Source organism: Hemitrygon akajei, chromosome 14, assembly GCF_048418815.1.
Source record: "Hemitrygon akajei chromosome 14, sHemAka1.3, whole genome shotgun sequence".
In the NCBI taxonomy this organism is placed as follows: Eukaryota; Metazoa; Chordata; class Chondrichthyes; order Myliobatiformes; family Dasyatidae; genus Hemitrygon; species Hemitrygon akajei.
Genome location: NC_133137.1, coordinates 91,133,475 through 91,155,840, shown reverse-complemented (window position 1 = coordinate 91,155,840; position 22,366 = coordinate 91,133,475). Strand labels below are relative to the sequence as shown.

Below are 22,366 nucleotides of genomic sequence, written 5' to 3'. Positions count from 1 at the left end.
GGTAGATCAACTTTGTTCTCAATGGCCAGAATATTAGCTAGTAGTCAGCTGGGGCAATGGAGGGAGGAGTTGATCTCACATTGTTCCTGCCAGCCCTGCAACCCAAACCGAGGTAAGTAGCTGTGATGTAGCTTCCGAGGTCAGTGGAGTCAGCTGCACTGGGAGGTAATTGACTGCTTAACTACAGACCTGGAAGTCCTGCAACGGATTGATCAGGACTAGAAGGCAAGTGATTTCTTCTAGGCAGATGTGGAGTGGATTTAGCTTGCCTGTAAGGCAACTTATTGTTCCCATATGTATCTGAAATGCTTAATTGCCAGCGCTGTGTGTGGACGTTTGTGTGGGTGGGTAGTGTGTGTGATTCATCATTCTAAATATTGGATAGTAGGGCACACTGTTCCTTTGCTTCCCCCAAATCCTCAGCTCTCAGAATTGTTTCTCTTACCTTTCGGAGTCCTGGCTGTAGTTTTCCCATGGTGCACACGATAGGCCAATCCTAGTTTTAGCCACAGTTCCTGTGTAATTTGTTCCATTTCCTTGGTAACACTCTGCACAAAGAAGAAAACATGAAGTAAATCTTCAGATACCAACTTGAATTCTCATCTAATCTTAATCTTTCTTTTCAACATCTTTCCCACAACTTCCTTTATCTATTTCTCTTAAAGCCATTGACTCAGAATGCATGTAATATCACAAGGACTACTTCATCCGGACTCTCTCAATGTGCAGACAACACAACAAGGTAACACAGCACAGCTGTGCAAAACATTCACTGTCCATTTCTTCTACTTGATACATCTAAAATCCTACTTACACCTTCTGAAAATTTTCCCTGAAATTTAGACTTCACTCATACCGTGGGAAATTCCAAATGAACATTTCAGCTGTTCCCACTTTCCACTGGTCAACAAGGTCCTGCAGTGGAATTTGTGCACTTTGGACCTTCCAAGTTAATGTGTGGTTTTGTTAATTGCTGGTTTCAGAAATGCTGATGAAGACCTCACCAGAAAGCCATTGGCTGAACTGTAGTTTGACAAGTCACTCTCAGATACTGACTGCCACATGCAACATGATGCCAACATGCACTGGAGCTTGTGCGCAGGAACACATGTGGGTCTGTTCAGTCCCTCTTATATTCATGGTTTTGTTTTATTTCATTCATTTATTTCTGGATCAATGAGCCCATGCTGCCCAATTATACCAATGTCAACAATTAACTTACAAACCTGCACGGTTTTGGATTGTGGGCGGAAACTAATGCACTGAGCAAACATACAAAATCCTTGCAGACAGCAGCAGGATTGAAACCAGGTCTCTAGCTTTGTAATAACATTATGCTGACCACTATGCTACTGTGTCATACGACTTAAGATAATTGCAGTCTCTATCAAAAGTGAGAAGGTACAGTACATTGAGGGAAAGACAGTAACTCAAATCCAATACATGGGAAGGTTCATTTAAACAGTAACTCAAATACAGCACATATACCTCCACATTTAGAAATACCCTCATTTATATTGAAAGAAATTATCTACACCCCAAAATTTTAGGATAATTTAAAATCAAGAGAGCCACTTGCCCACTTTACCTTCAGAAGGGGGAGTCTCTTTCTCGCATCGTGGTATATGAAAACAGTAGGCTATTCGAATTTCAGGATCTGTAGTGAAACACCAGGGGGCTTCCGCTCCATCAGGGTTCCTACAGTAATTTTTGTTCAGGTCTCTGTGGAACAATCATGAGCAAATATTACAGGAATGCTGAGACTTGGGTAATGGAAAAGACTGACCTCTTACCCCGTACAAAATTACAAAATATGATATTCATGTTGAACAACACTTGTAACTCAATACACAAGATCTAAGTAATTAATATATTCAAATACCCAAGGTCTATGATACATTTACCACTAAATTCCAAGCTCTTGTGTTATGTTATCATAATTAATAGAATTTGGAGCACACTGAGCCAGCAGTCCTACACTATAGTATCAGATGATCAAAACGCAGTCCTGGATTGCAATATCTAACATATTCTAACAGAAAGAGTGAAGAGCAATACAACTTCCCTGAACCTACCACAGTAAATAGCAATCTTCATTTGTCAGTTATTGAGAATAATTCTCCTCTTTACTAGAAGGTATTTTCCCCATTGTATTCACGTGTATTCTGCCTTATTCACTGCCTTCATGAGGAAAGGTTAATGCTGTTTTCTGCTCATCAAACTCTAACCTAATATATCCTCTTCTTAATCCAGTGTACGTCCAACTTGTCTCCTTAACTCAGTTTTAATGTCCTCGATTAATTAAATACTAACTTTTGTCAAAACTGCAATTATTGCTTTATCCTGGGATGAAGGATTTCATGTTTTAAGGAATCAAGTAATCGGGTGTTTATTAATTTTATTGCTAACATCAAAACTGAGCAAGCTTGATTCCTTGCATTAGTTACAGCTAACAGTGTGATTGGCTGCAGCCTGCTTCCAAAATTCTATTAAATTATGATCTTAAACTTCTCATCCGCTGCTGTAAGACATGAAGGCCACACATTAATAAGGTTTGAAACCACAGCTACAAGGTTGGATTGTTAAATAACAATTATCAATGATAAGTCATTCTCAAATGGATGATAGAACCGGCTGAATGGGCCGAATGGTTGAATGCTTCTCCTACATTTAATGGTCTTATGGTCTAAATTGACTTCACTGAATGCCAGAATCAAAACTGGTTTTCTGTTAGTGCTGCTACATCACTGTTCCAGGGATCTATGTGCAATCTATGTTCACATTCTCTCTACATTTGATCAGGATTCCCACGGGAGGGGTGAAGTGGTTTGAGGGCTTCCGTTTCCCTTTCCTAAGACATGATGGAGATTGGCCACGGTAATTTATCAGCATGCATAGGCTAATGGCAAAGAAAAATAATTAAATGGGATGTGCAAAAGAGAATAGCCTGCAGTTAAGAACTCGGAGTATTGTGTGCTGTTTAGGTGACCCTGATTTTATTGAACGAGTTCAGCAAGGATTTTCCAGGATGCTTCCTGGATTTGCAAGCCTGAGTTACAAGTAGCGGTATTTTTTAATTCCCTGGATCGTAGGAAATTGAGGGCCGGAGGGGTGACCAGATAGAGTTATATAAGATCACGAGGGACGTAGACAAGGTGAAAATACATGATCTTTCTCTGCCAAGGAGAAGATGCTAAAAACAAGAGGGCATAGGTTTAAGATCAATGGAGAATATTTTAAAAGGGACATCAGGGACAGCTATTTTGTGCAAAGGGTGGAGCATATTTGGAATGAGCTTCCAGAAACAGTGGTTGAGGCAGGCACATTCACAACATTTAAAAGACATTTAGATGAATAAATGGGTAAGAGAGGTTTTGAGAATTATGGGCCAAACCAATGCGACCAGTTTGCTGGCAATACAGTCAGAATGGACCAGCTGGGCTGAAAGGTCTGTTTCTATGTTGCTATCACACAACAACTCCAAGTATGGCAAATGGGACTAATGAATTCCTCCCAAGAGCTAGCACGGATCCAATAGGTCAAATGGCCAGCTTCACTGGTGCTATAAGTATAGTAGTAAAAATAAGTTCTTAATAATTCTTAGATTTATGAGAAGAAAGGAATAGACATATATGGTGACTGAGTTGGACAATGGGAGAAGGACTCCTACGGAATATAAATACTGAAGTTGACCAGATGAACTGAATGGCTTATACATTCTTCCCAACTTCTTGTTGAAAGCAATTATCTCATAAAAATATATTGTGTGGAGAAAAAAAATAACCACACCATCTGGAAAATATTACTAAGTCATAAAAGGGAAAGAAAGAAGCATACACTTGGCTTACAACTTCAGCTGAAGCCTAGATTACTCACTTGCACTTATAGTCCTGAGGAATGAAAGTGTGACGGTGAGGAGTCTGCGAATCCCACCGTTGGCAGGGGATTCCCGAAGGGGTGGTATTTACAGTTCCTCTGTAACTCTCGCCAAGCCCCTTGAAACATTTTGTGGTCATCTCCAAATCATGATCACAATTGTGAACTGGAAAATTCCAAAGATAAGTTTTAGAAAGGGTCGTTTAGATAACTGAGTTGTTTTGACTCTTGGAAGTTATTATTGAGCTCACAAATCCAGCAAAGTACAGGGAGGAATAAGCTGTCTTTGCCCTTTAGCACTGGACATTTTTCCCTCCTGATATTCAGGTCAATAAAATTAATTTCCAGTCCTCAGTTTTCAGAGAAATGCTAAATTATATTCATGATGACAATTAAGTTCATAGGTGTTTCTTCTCAAAATAAATAAACGTTTTAATCAACAAATATCTCAAAATGATCTATTACATAAACATAGAGATTGAGGAAGTGCACAAAGAAAGAAAAAAAACAAGTTGAGAAGCTTTGAAATGTCTCCTGCATTTGAAAAAGTCCCTGGAGTGACTGTGGTTCCATTAGGTTCCCAAAGGATTAGCTGAACTCCAAAGTTCAGTTTCTGAGTCATTTATGATCAGAGACAGGAGAAGGGCGATTTTGCAAATAACACATATTAGTCACACCATACATCACTAAAAAGATCATTACCTCTGTGTTCAACTGCTAACAATTCAATGCAAGAGATTTATTGCAGTCACTGCACCTTTCCCTCTCAGCTAGTGTAGAGTACAAAGGAAAATAAGAATCACACTACTAGACTCAGAACTGAATGCTTTTATAAGTTAGAGAAGTGACCAGCAAGGACCAGGGACATCAGCATAAGTTGGAGAGCAAGTAAGTAGGAAGACAATTTCTCTTTATTTTCTAGCAATAAAAAGGAAACAAATATTTACTCACCACATTCTTTAATTGAACAATATTCCCATTGGGTCTTGGGGTCAAGTGTATAGCACCAGGGTTTAGCAAGGCCATTTGGATTTCGGCAGTAATTATCATCGAGCCCCTTATCAGGAAATCTGCATATTAAACCAAAACAGTTGTAATGGCTGATTTGGATTATTCTCATTGCAATAGAGAAACAAAAATCAAATTCAAACTGGCCCAAGAAGTTCCATGTATCCCAAGAAGAGGGAGTGTTGTACAAAACTGACAAATATTTTGGAACATAACAACTGCACATGAGGAAATATTATATTTATATAACACTGCCATTTCAGGAAAGTGAAGGAAGTGACATTCAGCTTTCATGCAAATCTTTATGATCGTGGGTCCATTGCAAAATTATAACAGCAAGTACATCAGTCTGAGATTTTTTTTCCCATCCAAGTTACCCATCCTCAAGATTTCCATTATGCCAGATTAAGGGAAGTTTTCTGAACACTCTTGACAGAAGCTGTAGAGCCCATTCCAGGTGAATTCTTCCATTCAGTCCAAGTTCAAAGCCTCTATTTATTTGTTAATTTGAACTCTGCAAGTTGGCATTAAATACCACTTAATGGCTAGCAAAGTGGATCAACTTAGCTGAGTCATTTGAAACATTTTGTTTGATGAAGTGTGAGACAGCAAGCATCCTTGCACTACTCTGTCCCTCACCGTTCAGGGCGGAATCTGTGTCGATGTGGCTCTTGCAGGTCCCAACGCTGGCATTCCTTTCCAGACACCGTGTGGTCCATGGGTCCTCTGTAACCTTCCCCATTACACATCATGCATTCAACTAAATATCAAAACAGGACAATTCTTAAAAAGAGCTTTTAACATGCTCTCCAATGATGACATGTAAATCAAAGGCAGCATGAAAAGGCTGAAGTTGAAGGAATATTTATGAGCAAAGTTATTTTCTCTCATAAAACACAATAAATATCACATGAAGCAAATCCAAAAGTATGAGATACACATTCTAACTACAGACACTCAATTTCACTGAACCAATTCTGCAAACCATATTTAAATCCGGAATTTTAACATTTACGGAAAATAGTTTCATATTATCTGAGCGCTAAAAGAGACCATGTTACCTTCTGAACATTGCGGAATGGCACAGCTCTCTGCCCGAATCGTTGGATCTGTTGTAAAGCACCATGGGCCTCCTTCATCGCCTTTTGGATTCCTGCAATAGTTCTCCTGCAGCTGCTTACTCCACTTATTTGAAGGCAAGAACCTAGTAAAACAGATAAAATTTGGATTCAGTCAAAGATATACGCAACCCATATCCAATCTAAAAAAATCATAAAATATACTGGATTTCAAAGTGTGCAACCAGATAAATTTGGCATCATCTGGACTTTATCAATGTCCCTTTCCTTTCGCCTCCAAGAACATGCTTTTAATCTAGTTCATTCGGGTGCAATAAAATGTCATCTAGCTTAAGATTGAAAAATCTCAGTTCAGTTCCATGAATTGAATCAACAGCACAGAAAATGCCGGATTTGGTCATAATTAACATGTCTATTCAAGGACACCAATGGAAAATAAATTACTTATTACTGGGTTTTACTCTGCATTTGATCATACAATATGTCCTAAAAGGAGAATGACACCAACATCTGATTCAGCCTAGATATTCTTCAACCGAGTGCAATTAATAAGAATAAGAAACACTGTGTTGAAAAAGGATTGCATTCATCCCTTTCCATTTTTCTGAAAGCTCAAAACACCAATCCAAATGGCCAGCATTATATTTGCTGCATTTAGATAGTCGGAATTACATATCTCTATCTTCGTTCACCTTCTCATTGCTACTACCAAGGAGGAGGTATAGGAGCCTGAAGACACACATTCAACATCTCAGGAAAAGCTTTCTCCCCTCCGCCATCTGATTTCTGAATGGACAATGAACCCTTGTACACTACCTCACTATTTTTTCCCTTTCTCTTTGCACTACTTATTTAATTACCAGTGACATTAAACCTGGTTTTGATTCTGGTTTTTTTTTGGGAAATCATCTTTAAGTATTAAGATTAAATTAAAAATTATTACAGCATCAGTTTGAAATCCATGTGTTCACTAAGCCACCATGGGCTGGGGTAAAATAATCGCCTTTATTAATTGAGGAATTGAGTTGCAGAGTCAGGATGTTGTGTTGTAGTTTTCTAAAACCTTAGTTAAGGCATATCTGGAGTATTGCATTCAGTTCTGTTGCCCCCATATTTGAACGATATTGAGACTTTGGAGAGGGTGCAGAAGATGTTTATCGACACGCTGCCCGGATTAGAGTACATGGCTAATGAGAAGAGGTTGGTCAACCTTGGGTTATTTTGTCTGGAGTAGAGGACACTGACCGTGGATTATGAAGATTATGAGAGGCATGGATTGAGTATATAGTCAGTATCTTTTTATTTCCCTCAGGGTTGAAATGTCTAATACCAGAGGATATGCATTTAAGGTGAGAAGGGTTAAGGTTCAAAGGAGATATGTGGGCAAAGTCTCCATCACACACCACACTCACCCCCTGCAGACAGTAGAGCATTTTGTGCTTGGAATATGCTGCGTGGGGTGGTGGTGGAGGGTAAGATGATAGAGGTATTCAAAAGGCTCTTATATAGGCACATGAACGTGCAGGAGATGAAGTTGAGGAGAAGGAATTAGATTAGTTGGACATTTGGTTGCTAATGTGATAGGTTTGTCAGAACATAGTGGGGCTGAAAGTCATGCTCCTGTTTTGTACTCTTCTATAATAGAGGAAAAAAATCCACTTGTAACTTTTGTTTCTAAAAATGGACAAAGTACATGTAGGGGTTTAGCCAAAACATTAACCATACCTCTATCTCCACAGATTCTGAACTCCAACATTTTGTTTTTTGTAATAAAACTAGATTCTGAAACCTGGTTTAAATTTCAGTCAAATTCAGACTGGGAGAAACAACTACATGAACAATAATTACTAATTTTAGTTGAAACAAGACCTGTAAATGCACAGTTCTGAATATAAATGAAATACATTTATACTGAAAGGAGTGAATCCAAGAATTGTGCGGGTGACATGGGTCAAAAAAATCCACATCTTTTTGAAGGATGGAAAGAGCATTAAAATATGGTTACAAAGCATATTTCTTTTCATGGATAAAGGGTTGTTACATGAACATTCTGACAAAATCCCTAAGAATGTCTAAAGATGGATCTTTATCATGTTTTCAATAAGTGCTGATCAGCTCACGAAGTAATTTTGTGAGTGAAACTAAAGCTTGTGCATCTCCTTTACATTTCCTTAGAAAAGCCATAAAAATGTCAGAACATCTGCAAGTTACTAATCTTCGAAGAACAAGAGCATTCTTTTGTGAGTGATAAGAAGTATATTGGAAGTATCAAAGGTTTAGCTTGAATTACCTCCCTAGGGACTGATAAGTCAATAACATATACACAGGAGGACTGAAATCTTTGTTAAGGGATTAATGAAAAGTACATTTCTCTTTTTGGAAGATTTATTAACATAACCTAAGAATTAAAAACTATTTTTCTACACATAGTTTTATATTCATGGTAGTTTGTAACCTTTCTAAGTAGCCAATTATTTTTTTCTTAATTACTTTCTGCTATTGTCACTTAGTTTTCCAACAAGAACACCTTTAATCAGTCAAGGCAAAGTAATTGGTGTCCTTTGGTTGGTGAGATTTTGGAAGGTTGAAAGAGCAGAAGAAAGTAGAGTAAATTAAAGATCAGTAACTAAATGAGGTTTAAAAAACACTGCACATTGTAAAACAAAAGAAATGGAAAGTCCCTAAGTATGTAACTGTTAAGCACGTTCACGACCATGTCAAATGAACATAAACATGGGGAGTATAGCTCCTTTGGAACAGTTGCCATTAATGAAATAAATAACATATTTCAAGTCCGAGTACGCTTTTAAAAGTTACCGATGGTCATGTGGGATTGTCGAGTTCCAGTACTGACAAGTTTGTCCACTTTCTGTCACTGACTTTGTACCCTGGTAGTTTTTTCCTTTCCCAATAATGCATTCTCTAATGAAATCTGCCAATAAAATTAGAATTCTGTTCATACCAAACATAAATTAATACATCTCATCTAATGCAATATGTATTAAAGGAAGCATTTTTCTAAATGAAAAACTTTCAAATGTACACAACGATAAGACAAGTAGTGAGCTACTATCCCCTTTCTTGCCAATGCTGCTTGACTACCTAATACACATAACAGACAAGGAGGAAGAATTTCATCATCATAAGAAAAATCCCCTCACTTTACATTATGGTCATCATTCTTCAGATGATATTTTAAAGTAAGGGACCTTGTGAGGGAAAGGGGGAACCAGCAAATTAGGTCATGAAATAAAAATTATCTTTCAAAAGTTAATGGATCCATCCCAAGTACATCTGAGTTTCTGCAGATTTCTTAAAAACAAAAGGGTTAATAGAATGAGTGCTAGGAAAATAGAAATGAGATTAAGAAATCAATAATGGAAATTAAAGAAGGGTGGATAACTTAAACAAGAATTTTAATGGCCAAATACACAAGTGACTAGGAATGCGTCACAGCTGCAAGAGCCTAGGTTCGAGCCCGAACTGGGCAACTGTCTGCGTGGAGTGTGCCTGTCCTCTCTGTAACCAAATCAATTTTGACTGAATGATCCACACACCTTCCCCTTCCAAAACCTGCAGATGAGAAAATTGTACACTGTGAATTATGCCTTCATTAGATTAATGGGCAAGGGGATTACAGAGGATTAAGACAGAGGAATGGTACTGATAGCTCTGCTCTGAACCATTATGGGCAAATGGCTTCTGTGCCACAATATGTTACAGAAAATTGTTCACTGTGAGTGCAATTAAATACCAGTACTTCCGTTATACAGGGCATTGGTGAGACTTATCTGAAATACTCTGCACAATATTTTTCTCATTATTTAAATAAAGATATAGATTCAATGAAAACAGTTCAGAAAAGGTTGATTAGACTGATACCTGAATGCACAAACATGGGACATGCTGGGCTCATAAGAGAATGAGAGGCAACGATACGAGTCCTTAAAGAATCTTGACGTCCTCAGGAGAGGATGCTTTCTCGCAGGAGAATCTACAACTACTTGTTACACGTTCGGGAAGTGACACTTTCTCTCAGAGGGTGTAACACCACCGAGAGAAAATATTTAGGACACCCTTCCACCACAGGATGAAGTGGGGAGAGCAGGATGATGGGAAGTGGACCGGACAAAGAGGAGATGCCGTCGAGAAGGCAGAGCAAAGCGAGAGTGAACCACGTAAGGAGGGTGGAAGAGAAAATGCAGGATAACCCGGAGTGTAAAGGGCAAAGTAGGTGCAGGTTGGGCAAGATGAAGCCCAAGTGGATATGGAAGGGATACAGTGAAGTGCGAGTGAGCGGACATAAGGTGTGACTGCCGAGCACACCGTGTAGGGCTGAACCAGGAGCAGGGATAGACAGAGTGAAGGAGCAACTAACCAAGGAACCCGGAAAATAATAAGATATGACTGGGCCCTACGAATAGATGCTGAGTGACAAGTCGGCGGACGAGGTTGGGTGAAGCAAGAACAGGTTGAGTGAACCAGGTAGGGCTCAGAATTAGCAGGCGGCACAGGGGCGGCAGGATGGCCCAACTGCATCTAGCAAACTGACCGGGCAGGGTGAAGCTCAGACAGATTTGAAAGGGGTAAACTACGGTGTTGGGCAAGAAGAACTGAAAAGGGGAATATGGTGCAGAGGCTTTGTTATGTACGGCTTTTCATGAATTTTAATGGATTCCTTTATCTTCCCGCAGGTGCCAACAAGACAATGAATCTCAGGGTTGTACATGGCATGCACGATAATAGCTTTAAACTAGAGCTGATCTGAATGGGTAGCAGGATATACAGAACGAGGAGGCAAGCAATCGGGGAATCACACGACAAGATCAAGCGGAGACATTAGAAGAGGACCAGACAACGTGAAGTGGCATGGCAGGGAGGAGCCGAAAGGATGCAGCTAAATAGGATTTGTACTGTATATAGAAGAGCAACACGGACATGGTGGGCCGCATGGCCTTTTACTGAGGACTGAAGCTCTGTTTCAGTCATTTTCAGTAAAAGAGTGTCGGAATATTTTAAGGCAATGTTAGATAAATGAGGGTTAAAAGGTTGCCTGGGGTGAGGGCAGGACAACACACACGCACACAATGCTGGAGGAACTTAGCAGGCCAGGCAGCATCTATAAACAAGAGTAAACAGTCGACATTTCAGGCTGAGACCCTTTATCAGGACTGGAGAAAAAAAAAAGAGGAGTCAGAGTTAGAAGTGGTGGGAAGGGAGGAAGAAACTTAAGGTGACAGGTGAAACTGTGGGGGGGGGTGAAGTAAAGAGTTGGGAAGTTCATTGGTGAAAGAGATACAGGGCTGGAGAAGGGGGAATCTGATTGGAGAGAATAGAAGGCCATGGAAGAAAGAAAAGGAGGTGGAGCACCAGAGGGAGGTAATGGGCAGGTAAGGAGATAGGATGAGCGAGGGGAGAAGGGATGGGGAGTGATGAAGCAAGGCTGGGGGTGCGGAGAAATACTGGAAGTTCAAGAAATCGATGCTCATGCTATCAGACTGGAGGCTACGCTGACGGAATATAAAGTGTTGCTCCTCCAACCTAAGTGGGGCCTCATCGCGACAGTAGAGGAGGCCATGAACTGACATGTCCGGACAGGAATGGAAGTGCAATCAGAATGGGTGGCCACTGGGAGATCCCGCCTTTTCTGGCGGACAGAGCATAGGTGCTCGGCGAAGCATACTCCCAATCTATGTCAGATCTCACCAATATACAGGAGGCCACACCAGGAGAACCATGTACAGTAGATGACCGCAGCAGACACACAGGCAAAGTGTACCTCACCAGGAAAGAGGGTTTAGGGCCGTGAATGGTAGTGGGGCAGGTGTAACGCTTGCTCCACTTGCAAGGAAAAATGCCAGGCGGGAGATCAGTGGGAAGGGATGACTGGACAAGGGAGTTATGTAGGGAGCGAGCCCTGCGGAAAGCAGAAAGTGGGGTGTGGGGGGAGGGAAAGATGTACTTGCTGGCAGGATCTCATTGGAGATGACGGGAGTGAAGGAGAATTATATGTTGGACCTGGAGACTGGTGGGGTGGTAGGTGAGGACAAGAGGAACCCTATCCCTGGAGGGGTGAGGGCAGACATGTGTGAAATGGAAGAGATGCGGTTGAGGCCAGCATTGATGGTGGAGGAAGGGAAGCCCCCTTTTTTGAAGAAGAATACAGAGTTACAATTACAACATGATCAGCCATATTACTAAATGGCAGAGTAAGTCCTAGGCTACTCCAGCTCCTAACTTGCATGCTCCCGCCACCTCCCAATTAACAATTAGCCTGCAAGTACGTGCTTCCTAAATCATATCAGGCACTGCTTCAGTTTCACTGACCTTACCTTTTCTCTCATACAGGTCACATTCTGTAATCTGCTTCCCTTTTACTCCTTTTGTTTTGCTGTTAAATGACAGCAAGTGACATTTCTTCTCTCCGTTAACAAATAAAAAAGCCCTGTAAACCAAAACAGCGAGTTAGTCCCATTTTGCTTAGACCCATCACAGGACTAGAAGTAAACCACCTCCTGCCAAAGTGAAACTAGCTGGAAGGAGTAATGGAATTATCCGATCCAGATGCAGAACACACAAATAAACATACGACACCAATGCTTCACTCACACAAAATCATCTGAAAAAGTCCCATTACGCTGGTGCAAAAGTATGTGCAATTTTAAGAACAAACGAGGTTTCATTCTACTCTTGCTTCTGTGATCTTTTGAGTTAGTGTTGTGGTATCATACTGCAGTTGTACCAGACATTGGTCAGCCCAGCTTAACCGATTGTGAGCAGTTCTGGTCACCGCACTGTAGAAAAGATGTGGTAGCCCCAAAAAGAGTTCGGCAGTGATGTTGCAGGATGTGGTCTGAATGATAAGGCTTCAAGTGATCGGATAGCCTAGGATTGTTCTGACTCGAGTGCAGGAGCCTGCAACTGGATCCCTGGTTTCTTAACCAACTGACCACAACCGGTCAGGATAGGGAGCGACACCTCAATTATTCTCAACACCATTGCCCCAGATAGTTACACCCTTCGCCCCCTACTCAATTCCCCATGCACTCATGCTTTTATGGCCAGATTCTGCTCTAACTCCATTTAAACTTTCCAAAAGATGGGTCACATCTCAGAGAAAAATGAATTGCAGGACAGGAAGGAGATACAGAGCTGAGTTATGTGGTGTCATGACAACAACTTCTCCCTGAATATCAGCAGAACAAAAGAGCTGGCCATCGCTTTCAGGAATGGGAGCACTTCTGTTTACAACAACAGCGCTGAGGCCAACAGGGTTGTGAGCATCAAATTGCTAGGAGTGAATATCACCAACAGCCTGTTCTGGTCCAAACACATAGATAACAGAACCTAGAAAGCTCACCAATGCCTTTACTTCTTCAGGAGGCTAAAGAAATTTGGCACTGTCCCTCACCAATTGTTATTGAAGCACTGTGGAAAGCATCCTATCTGGATATATCGTTGCTTGATATGGCAACTGTTCTGCCCATGACTGCAGTGAGCTGCAGAGAGTTTTGGAATCAGCAGGCGAAAGGTCACTCAGGGGATCTCCTGCTCACTTTGCTCCTGGGTTGCCAAGCCAGTCCCTCACCGATCCGGGCGGCAGGTAGTGAAGAGCTCAGCCCAAGCCAATTGCCCGCCCCTCTTCCCGAGTCGCATTCGTGCCGAGCTGCTCTTGGAGAAGGAGCACTCAGACTCGGTGGGCACAACGGGGGATCTCCGAGAACAACGAGCCTCTCAGGGATTCAAATATTCAAACTGTAAATAGCTTAGAAAGTCCTGATTAAATTCCATAGTGCCAGTTGTTGAATAAATTTGTTTTAAAAAAGTTGTGGAAACAGTTCAGCACACTATAAAAACCAATCTCCCCTTCATGGACTGTGTGTACTTCTTGCTGCCTTGGTCAAGCAACCAACATAATCAAAGACCCTAACCATCATGGTCATTCCCTCTTCTCTCTGCTCCTATTGAGCAGCAGATACAAAAGCTTGAAAGCATGTACCACCAGGCTCAAGGACAACATCTACCTCACTCTTATAAGACAATTGAACCATCCCTTAGTAAGACAGGCCACCACAATCTACCCTGTTCCCAATTTATACCTTACTGCTTGCCATATAGCCCTTACTGTAACTGTAACACTATATTCTGCATTCTGTTATTGTTTACCCAACACTGCCTCATTGTTCTGTTGTAATGAAATGATCTGTATGGATGGTATGTAAGTTTTTGACTGTACCTCAGTACTTCTGACAGTTTACCAATTTATAAAATATGACGAGCATAGGTTAAATAGTCACAAACGCAAAGTTAAAATGCGAAGTTTTAAAACTAGGGTGCATAGGTTTAGGCTGAAATGGGGAAGTTTTAAAGGCGAGCTGAGAAGTAGATTGTTCACATTTTAGGTGGTATGTATATAGAACAAACTGGCAGAGGAGATGGTCAAGGCAGATACAATCACAGTGTTTGAAAAACAGTTTACAGGTACATGAATAGGAAAGGAACAGAAGGATATAGGCCAAAGGCAGGAAAATGGGAAAGTGTAGCTAGTCAATTCATTCAGCATGGATGGATGAATCAGGCTGACGGGCCTGTTTTCATGCTGTATATCTCCGTGCCTATCACAAGTTTGTTGCTAATCTATGCCTAACTAGCTAACGTCATCTAAAGCAGTATTTAAGTTGCTACAAAATGCCCATTTTGTCATTTGACTCATGTGGAAGTCTTTCCAAGACCATTTGGGAGAGAGAATCTGAAGGATAAATGGGAACTTGTGGATTGTGTAAGGCTCTACGTTGCCAGGGCTTTCCTGAGAGAAGAGGAAAAAGCTGCTGATATATCAGCATGTCAAGTTATTTTCCAATTCCCTTCAACTCTGATGTTATGAACTAGAAGCCTAATTAAGTTGCCTCAATATTATTTTTCCCAGTACTCACTACCTCAGAAACAAAATACTCTGGAAGCTAATATTGAAGAAATAAATGTATTTAACTTAATGCTTCCTTTGAAGGTGTTTCAGTTTCACAGCAGTGGCCACTTTATTAGGGATGCCTGCACACCTGTTTGCTCATGCAAATATCTCATCAGCCAATCATGTGGCAGCATCTCAATGCATAAAAGCATGCCGACATGGTCAAGAATTGCAGTTATTATTCAGACCAAACATCAGAATTGGGAAGAAATTGATCTAAGTGACCTTGACCATAGAATGATTGTTGGTGCCAGACAGTGGTTTGACTATTTTAGAATCTCCTGGGATTTTCACACACAACAGTCTCTAGAGCTTATAGAGAATGGTGCAAAAAAAACCAAAGAAAACATCCAGCGATCAGCAGTTCTGTGGGCAAAAATGCCTTGTTAATGAGAGAGGTCAGAGGAGAATGACCAGACTGGTTCAAACTGACCGGAAGGCAACAGTAGCTCAAATAACTATGCACTTCAACAGTGGTGTGCAGAAGAACATCTCTGAATGAACACCACATTGAACCTAGGAGTGAAGGGGCTACAGCAGCAGAAGACCACACTCCTGAGCCTAATAAAGTGGCCACTGACTGTGCACCAGATCACACAAATCTCTATGATGCTCCCACCTATTAATTAATTCCAACAGAGACGAGAGAATGATGACTTTATAAAATGGGCCACATTTCACCATCACCCGACATCAATTTCAAGCCACTGCGGGTATTTTTTTAAGTAACCTTACGTGTCCATTGCTAGGACTCGAGGGACTGAGTTACAGTGAGAGGGTAGACAGACTAGAACTTTTCATTGAAGCAAAGGAAACTGAGAGATGATCGCAGATGAGTAATAAAATGATGAGGAGCATAGGTAGGCTGAACACATTCAGGTGTTCTTTCCAGGGTTGGGGAATCAAGAGCTAGTTTGAAGTGACAGGGAAAATATTTAATAGGAATTTGAAGTGTTTTTTTTAAACATGAGAGAATGTATGAAATGAGCTGCCAGAGGAAGTGGTTAATGCTGCTACAATAAAAACTTTTAAGCCAGATAAATTGATAGGATTGGTTTACAAGGATATGGACAAGCACGGGCAAATGGGACTAGCTCGGGTGGATATTCAGTTGGCATGGATCAGTGGAGCTGTTTCTGTACAGAATAATTCTAAATCACTTCCACAAATCCAGCTTTATGAATTAGTTGTTTCTCAAATTCCTCTTCACTTGCATTGCTGTCTCTGGATGCATGGACCATTTCACTACCACAGATGTGCCTCAGTGCTACTCAGCATCCAGTATAGGTACTCAGAGGTCAGAATTTGAAGGAAGGACTTGCCACATCAAATCGGAATGTGGCTGAGATCTATTAGGCCAAGAAGCTGCAGAGCTTGGAGCTGCGTGAAGGAGAAGAGGGAAAATGGGACTTAATGAACTCCCAGTCCAGAGCAGCACATCTTAAGTGCGGTTGGTCCTGGAATGATCAATGTTGTCCAATCCAACCACACTGCATGGCAAAAGATAGTGGATACAACCCAGTTCATCACAGTTAAAACACTCCCCACCATTGAGCACATCTACAAGGAGCATGGTTGCAGGAAAGCAGCATCCATCATCAAGGACCTCCACTGCCCGGGCCGTGCTCTCGTTCCACTGCTGCCATCAGGCAGGTGATACAGGATCCTTAGGTCCCACTCTATCAGGTTCAGCAACAGTTATTACCCCCCAACCATCAGGCTGTTGAACCAAAGGAGATAACTTCACTCTACTTCGCTCACCCCAGCACTGAACTGATCCCACAATCTATGAGCTCATTTTTAAGGACTCTACAACTCATATTCCTGATATTTATTTTTATTTTTTTTTTTTTTTTATCATTTTGATTGTTTTTCTTTCATGTTGTATCTGCACAATTTGTTGTCTTTTGTTGTTTATGGTTTTTCAGTAATTCTATTATGTTTCTTTGGATTTGCTGTGAATGCCTACAAGAAAATGAATCTCACGGTTATGTATGGTATCATATACGTACTTTGATAATAAATTTACTTTGAATTTGAAATTTGAAATCACTTGATGCAGATTTGACCTGGAAAAGCGAAATTTCCAGAGAAACAGGATATGACCTAAATGTGGTTATTATCTTCACTCCAGGGAAAGGTCAATCATGTAGAGCTGAACGAATATTGTGACATAATCAAGTCTGAGGTCATTATACTCTTTTTACTCACAGTAATGCTGCCAAGCTCCCCTACTTTAATATCTTTCTGTTTACTCCATTAAAGACTACATGAATCTTTCATCAGAGCTTCTGCTGGACTCTCCTCTTTTTCCATACCCCATTCAGATTAGATTTCTCTCCAACCTGGCTGCATGGCACTGATTTCCATTTCCTCCATATCACAATACAGTCTCCAACAACCCTCCCAACTCACACTTGAACCTCTACATCAAAGCAGGCTCTCTGGATAAAACCTTCCAAGAGTAATGAATCTAGTCTCTAGCAACACGCACAAAATGCTGGTGGAAAGCAGCAGGCCAGGCAGCATCTATAGGAAGAAGTACAAACAGTCAACGTTACAGGCCGAGGCCCTTTGTCAGGACTAAGATGAAGAGTCTCGGCCCGTAACATTGACTGCACGTCTTCCTATTGATGCTGCCTGGCCTTCTGAGTTCCACCAGCATTTTGTGTTGCTTGAATTTCCAGCATCTGCAGATTTCCCCATGTTTGAGAATCTTGTCTCTATTTCATCTCCAACTGATCTCTCCCACACACTTCCACCCTTTCCTTCACCTTCACATCATATGCTTGCTATCTCCACTGCCCACACCCCACCACAAAGCAACAATGTGGAAGTTATGTGTTTGCGTGGGTCAGCTGCTCAAACTGGAATGGTGAAAACGAATACTTAAGGGAGGGAGGATCTATGTACAATGTTTATTCTGATGTCTACATGGGCGAATGAACAGATAAATGGATGTAACATGGAAACTTATGCCTTCATTCTGCATACATAATTTCACTATCAAAATATTTTCTGATCATACCAGCCAACATAATGAACCAATAAAAATTCTGGGAACACATATGTATCAAATTAAAATGAAAGAGAAGAACCTACTTACAATTTCAGGCTGTTTAAATTGCCAGTTCAAGTCCACATTACATACAGTACATGTGCAGTGACTTTGTCATCAGTAAAGTTCATTAATACCAAGAAACTTTGATGGAGAGCGAAGAATGAATTCAGAATGTAGTTCTAGACCTTAAAACCATTTCAAGGCAAGGTGGGTTTTTTGCAATGGCTTCCATCCAATGCATCAAAGTAAATCAGAACTAGCTTCCCCTGTGATCAACTGGAGTAATGCTCCACTTACTGAGAGCGGCTTTGGACACCGAGGGAAGTGCAGAGCATCATTGCATCTCCATAGTACTTCTCATAGAATTCTTTGTTCTGCTAACTTCAGTCAGATCCACTCAGGAAGCACTAAGCAACAACTGCTGAGATACCAAGGAGATTTTAAGCGTCTGAGGCATTTAAGTGACAGTGGGAAACTAGGGATGGATGCTAGAAGGGAAGGTTGATAAGGTGGGAACAATCAGGCTGTTCAGTGGCATGCAGCTCCACATATTCCAATTGTGTTACGTGTAATGCCCAGATTATACTTCGCCTGTAATATTCAATGCTCATTTACCTGCAAACAAATCTCTTGTATTTTATACACCGCTTTGCACATTGCTCAACAGAGCGACATCCCTGAGTCTTATGCGGTAAGGACTTAATCAGCTGAAATCCAGATGTTTTCAGGAACTCATGAAGGGCATTTTTTGCTGTCATGGATACATCCACTGAAAAGAAAGGGAAAATAAATATTAAACAAATTACAATTACTTCTGTACCTTGAACCAAGGTCGTTAATTGACCACAGCAATGGCAAACACAGGGCAGGATTGAGTTCTGATGCAGTGTTTATTCTTCTTAATCTGGGGTGTCTAAGACTTGCTCGATAGCTCAAAGTCTTCTGGAAAATTAGTATTAGTTTTATGTTCCTTAGACCACGTATAGAGGGCAATCCTTAAGGACACTGGATACAAAGTGAAATCCTAATTTGTTCACTTCATTCACCGGAAACAAAGGACGAGCCTTATTGAGAAGTGTTTGTTTTTAGCCATATACTTTATTGACCTTTGCGTTCAGCTTATCAGTAGCCCTCTAATCCCACGAATAAACCTTTCCTACCTCTGATCTACCTGAACTCCGCCATTTAGCACAGAACTACAACTCCCAGTTTGCCGTCAAGGCCGCCCTGTCATCAGTCAGTAGAGCACGCCAGGTTCCCCTAAAATTTAACTTCCTTGGTCAAGTCTAATACTACTTATTTCCAAATCAAGTAAAACACAGAGTAAATAAGAGTTGACCCTAACGTAATTCCATTCTTTCTCCTTTGATAAACGTAATTGCAACACATTCCTTTAGTGCTTCCAATAATCACTTAGGCAGTGTGTCTTTATTCCAAGTTTCAAGCAGCACCTTCTCAAATGCTTTTTGCAAAATCTGCACGTTCTGGTGCACATCATTTATTCCAAAATGACCTGCCCGATGGCAATCGCTAATTCTCCCAGTGTTTACTCTTGTATTATAGTCTCTGGTAGCTTGCCAAAACTGAAACAGCATTAATCCATGTTAATATTCTGTTTACTCCACTCTCCTTCAATAAGAATTCTCACAGTCGCCTAGTCTTCAAACATGCTATTCCTTTCAACAGCAAATTTTCTAAAACTTAGAGATGACAACTCATTTCAGCGGCGACAGTTGACGATAAGTTTAGCTAAGCAGCTGGATCTTCAAAGAGCACCCTACACCGTCCCTTCCAACTACACACAAGTCCGGCTCAAGGAAAGCTGCGTTAAAGAAAGCTTTCTGGTGCATTATCACAGGGCAAATTTCAGTCTTATTTTATGAATTACTTGATGTTTATCCATCATCCGCCCTTCACTGGCATTAATTGCGCCACCAATACCTCCCTACAGTGCAAGAAATCACTGGCCGTTTACCCGCTGGCACCCAACATTTGGGGGTTCCCCTGCTGGTTAAAAGTTACATTGGCAAATCTTCTACTGTTCTTGTTGGCAGAACACACGATCAAATTACCAGCCTACATTTGGTCTGGCTCTTCATTTGAACTGAGGGATCGCCGCAGCCAAGTTATTTCTGAAGACCAAGAAGCAATGTAAATGCATATTTGTTGTTATTATAAATTTTAAAAAGTCAAACAGGTGCAAACTAAAGTGAAGTCAAGTTTATTGTCAAGTAACTGTACACATGTATGTCGTCAAACAAGACAACATTTCTCCGGATCAGGGTGTAAAGTGCAAATAACACACAATAACTTAGGAAAGCAAGAATAACATCTACAAATGAATTACCCTTAATAAACAAAGTGACATGCATAAATTAAATATTGCAAGTTACATAACAAATTAAGTTGCGTCACTTCCAATGCGGTGGTTCAGAAGCCTAAAGGCCTGAGGGGAAAAAGCTGTTTTCCATCCTGACCGTTCCTGTCTTTACGCATCAGAGTCTGATGGTAGAAAGTCAAAGCGGATACTGGGTGGACGGGTAGGATCCTTGATAATACTAAGGGCCGAGCGTACGCAGCGCTCCTGATAAATGTCCGCGATGGATGGTAGGGAGACATTCTGACAGTCCTTTGTGGGGATTTCCGTTCCATGTTCTGCTGTTCCCATACCAGATGGAGATGCAGCTTGTCAGGGCGCTCTCCTGTCAAATTCGGTTAAGACGGGACGGTGGATGGGGGAAGTATCACACATCTAAAGTCTCCGCACGAAACCTTAACACGGTTTCTTGACTCATCCAACGGTTCTACCGCCTTTCTTCAGCCAATGTTTTCAGCGGCTTTGGGGCTCCCAGTTTGCTTCTCGCGTGTCTGAGTTCCACGCCCAGGTCTCGTCTCAGATCCCCGGAGAATCGGGACTGGGAAAGAGCAGCAGCAGTCCAAATTAGATTTCCTAAACTAGGGAAATGGCACTTCCACAAAGTAAAACGTTGTGGAACGAGCTGCCGGGGGTATTTATGGATGCGGGTTCGATTTCAACACTTAAGAGAAATTTGGATAGGTACATGGATGGGAGGTGTATGGAGAGCTGTGGTCCGGGTTCAGATCGATGGGACTAGGTAGATACATAGTTCGGCACGGACTTGATGGGCCGAAGGGCCTGTTTCTGCGCTGTAGTGTTCTAGACTCGGATATCTCTCACCGAAAGTTAAATAAAAAGTCGCTTATAAACATCAAACTGATTAATAGGCTGAGCAGCAATCATCGGTGTTAGACGTGAAACCATGTGCAGAGCATATGCAAACCAAATGCTTATTGTACACTCGACGCACTGCATACTAAGTGCAATCCTCATTTAACATTCCAGCACCGGCCAGATTTTTAAATCATAATTAAACAAATGGAATTAAAGATGACAACAGCAAAATGTGTACTTGGGCTTGATTCAGTTGTTAAGGTCAATAGCGACTCTGCATAATTAAACTACTGTCGCAGAGTAAGTGCTAGCTATCTGGGCAGGCTCCAAGTGAAGAAGTTTCTGCGCCACATCGAACAAAACACAATCAAATACATTTTTCTGCCAGTCAGGACTGTCACCCTAAATGAATTCATTCATTAAAGACAGAATCTCATCAGTAGGAAGAGTGAGATTGGTTTAGCTCTTCCATGTTTACTTTTGAATAAAACCCAAAGGATGGTAGCGGAAGAGGTAAGAGGGATGGAGAGTCCCTACACTCTGCCCCGATAAGGGGTTGGTTGAGTTTTGGACAGCTGCAAAGTTAGCAGGTAGGACTCAGCCACTCTCAGAAAAAAAAACTCCACCTAACTTTCAATGACAGCACAGGAGGGAATAGTCCCCAGGGAGCATCACAATCTCCTCGGACGCTTCGCTGCATATTCTTTATCAATGAGACATTCAGAATAAGACGGGCTGTGGGGTAGGGAGGACCGTCACCTCAAACGGAACAAATATGGAGTTCCCCATTGACGGTTCCGTAAAATCAGCCAACGTTCCACAAAAAAAAACTTCCAATAATACAAGGCGGTGAAGAGGTTAAACAGAACCCTGCATCAGTGTCTGCACTGACGGTCCAGTGGCTGGTGAGAGAGGGGTAACATTTCATTCAGCATTTTCCCGAAAGGACCCGAGTTGTTCATTGCGATGGACGGAGAACTAACCCAAGCCATTTCCAATAAGTGAGGTGCAACCTGAGATGAGGCGCTGAAGACTCCAGGCCCATTCCAATTCTGAATAACAGCCACTAATTGTCTCTCAAAAGTATGTCTTCTCCACAGTAACAAAGTTCCTACAGTTGCATTATCACAGTTCAAGCGCCCTCGGAGTTTGACTCCTTCAGGAACATTCGCAGCCGCCGT

At 41.3% G+C, this 22,366-nt stretch overlaps 1 protein-coding gene across 2 annotated transcripts in view; it reads right to left on the bottom strand.

Moving 5' to 3' along the window:
- LOC140738776 (hepatocyte growth factor-like) overlaps positions 1-22,366 on the bottom strand; it is a 49,703-nt gene that overhangs the window by 26,993 nt on the left and 344 nt on the right. The window contains exons 1-10 of one of the 2 annotated variants that reach the window (XM_073066580.1): positions 22,169-22,265; positions 18,608-18,761; positions 12,296-12,408; positions 8,781-8,895; positions 5,946-6,088; positions 5,524-5,644; positions 4,828-4,946; positions 3,877-4,042; positions 1,589-1,722; positions 446-548 (exon numbers count right to left, since the gene is read on the bottom strand). In XM_073066580.1, coding sequence (XP_072922681.1) covers positions 446-548; positions 1,589-1,722; positions 3,877-4,042; positions 4,828-4,946; positions 5,524-5,644; positions 5,946-6,088; positions 8,781-8,895; positions 12,296-12,408; positions 18,608-18,750 — 1,157 coding nt within the window. In that variant the 5' untranslated portion in view covers positions 18,751-18,761; positions 22,169-22,265. Of the gene's footprint in view, positions 1-445; positions 549-1,588; positions 1,723-3,876; positions 4,043-4,827; positions 4,947-5,523; positions 5,645-5,945; positions 6,089-8,780; positions 8,896-12,295; positions 12,409-18,607; positions 18,762-22,168; positions 22,266-22,366 lie in introns of those variants that run through there. The other variant, XM_073066579.1, reaches the window with a different exon arrangement.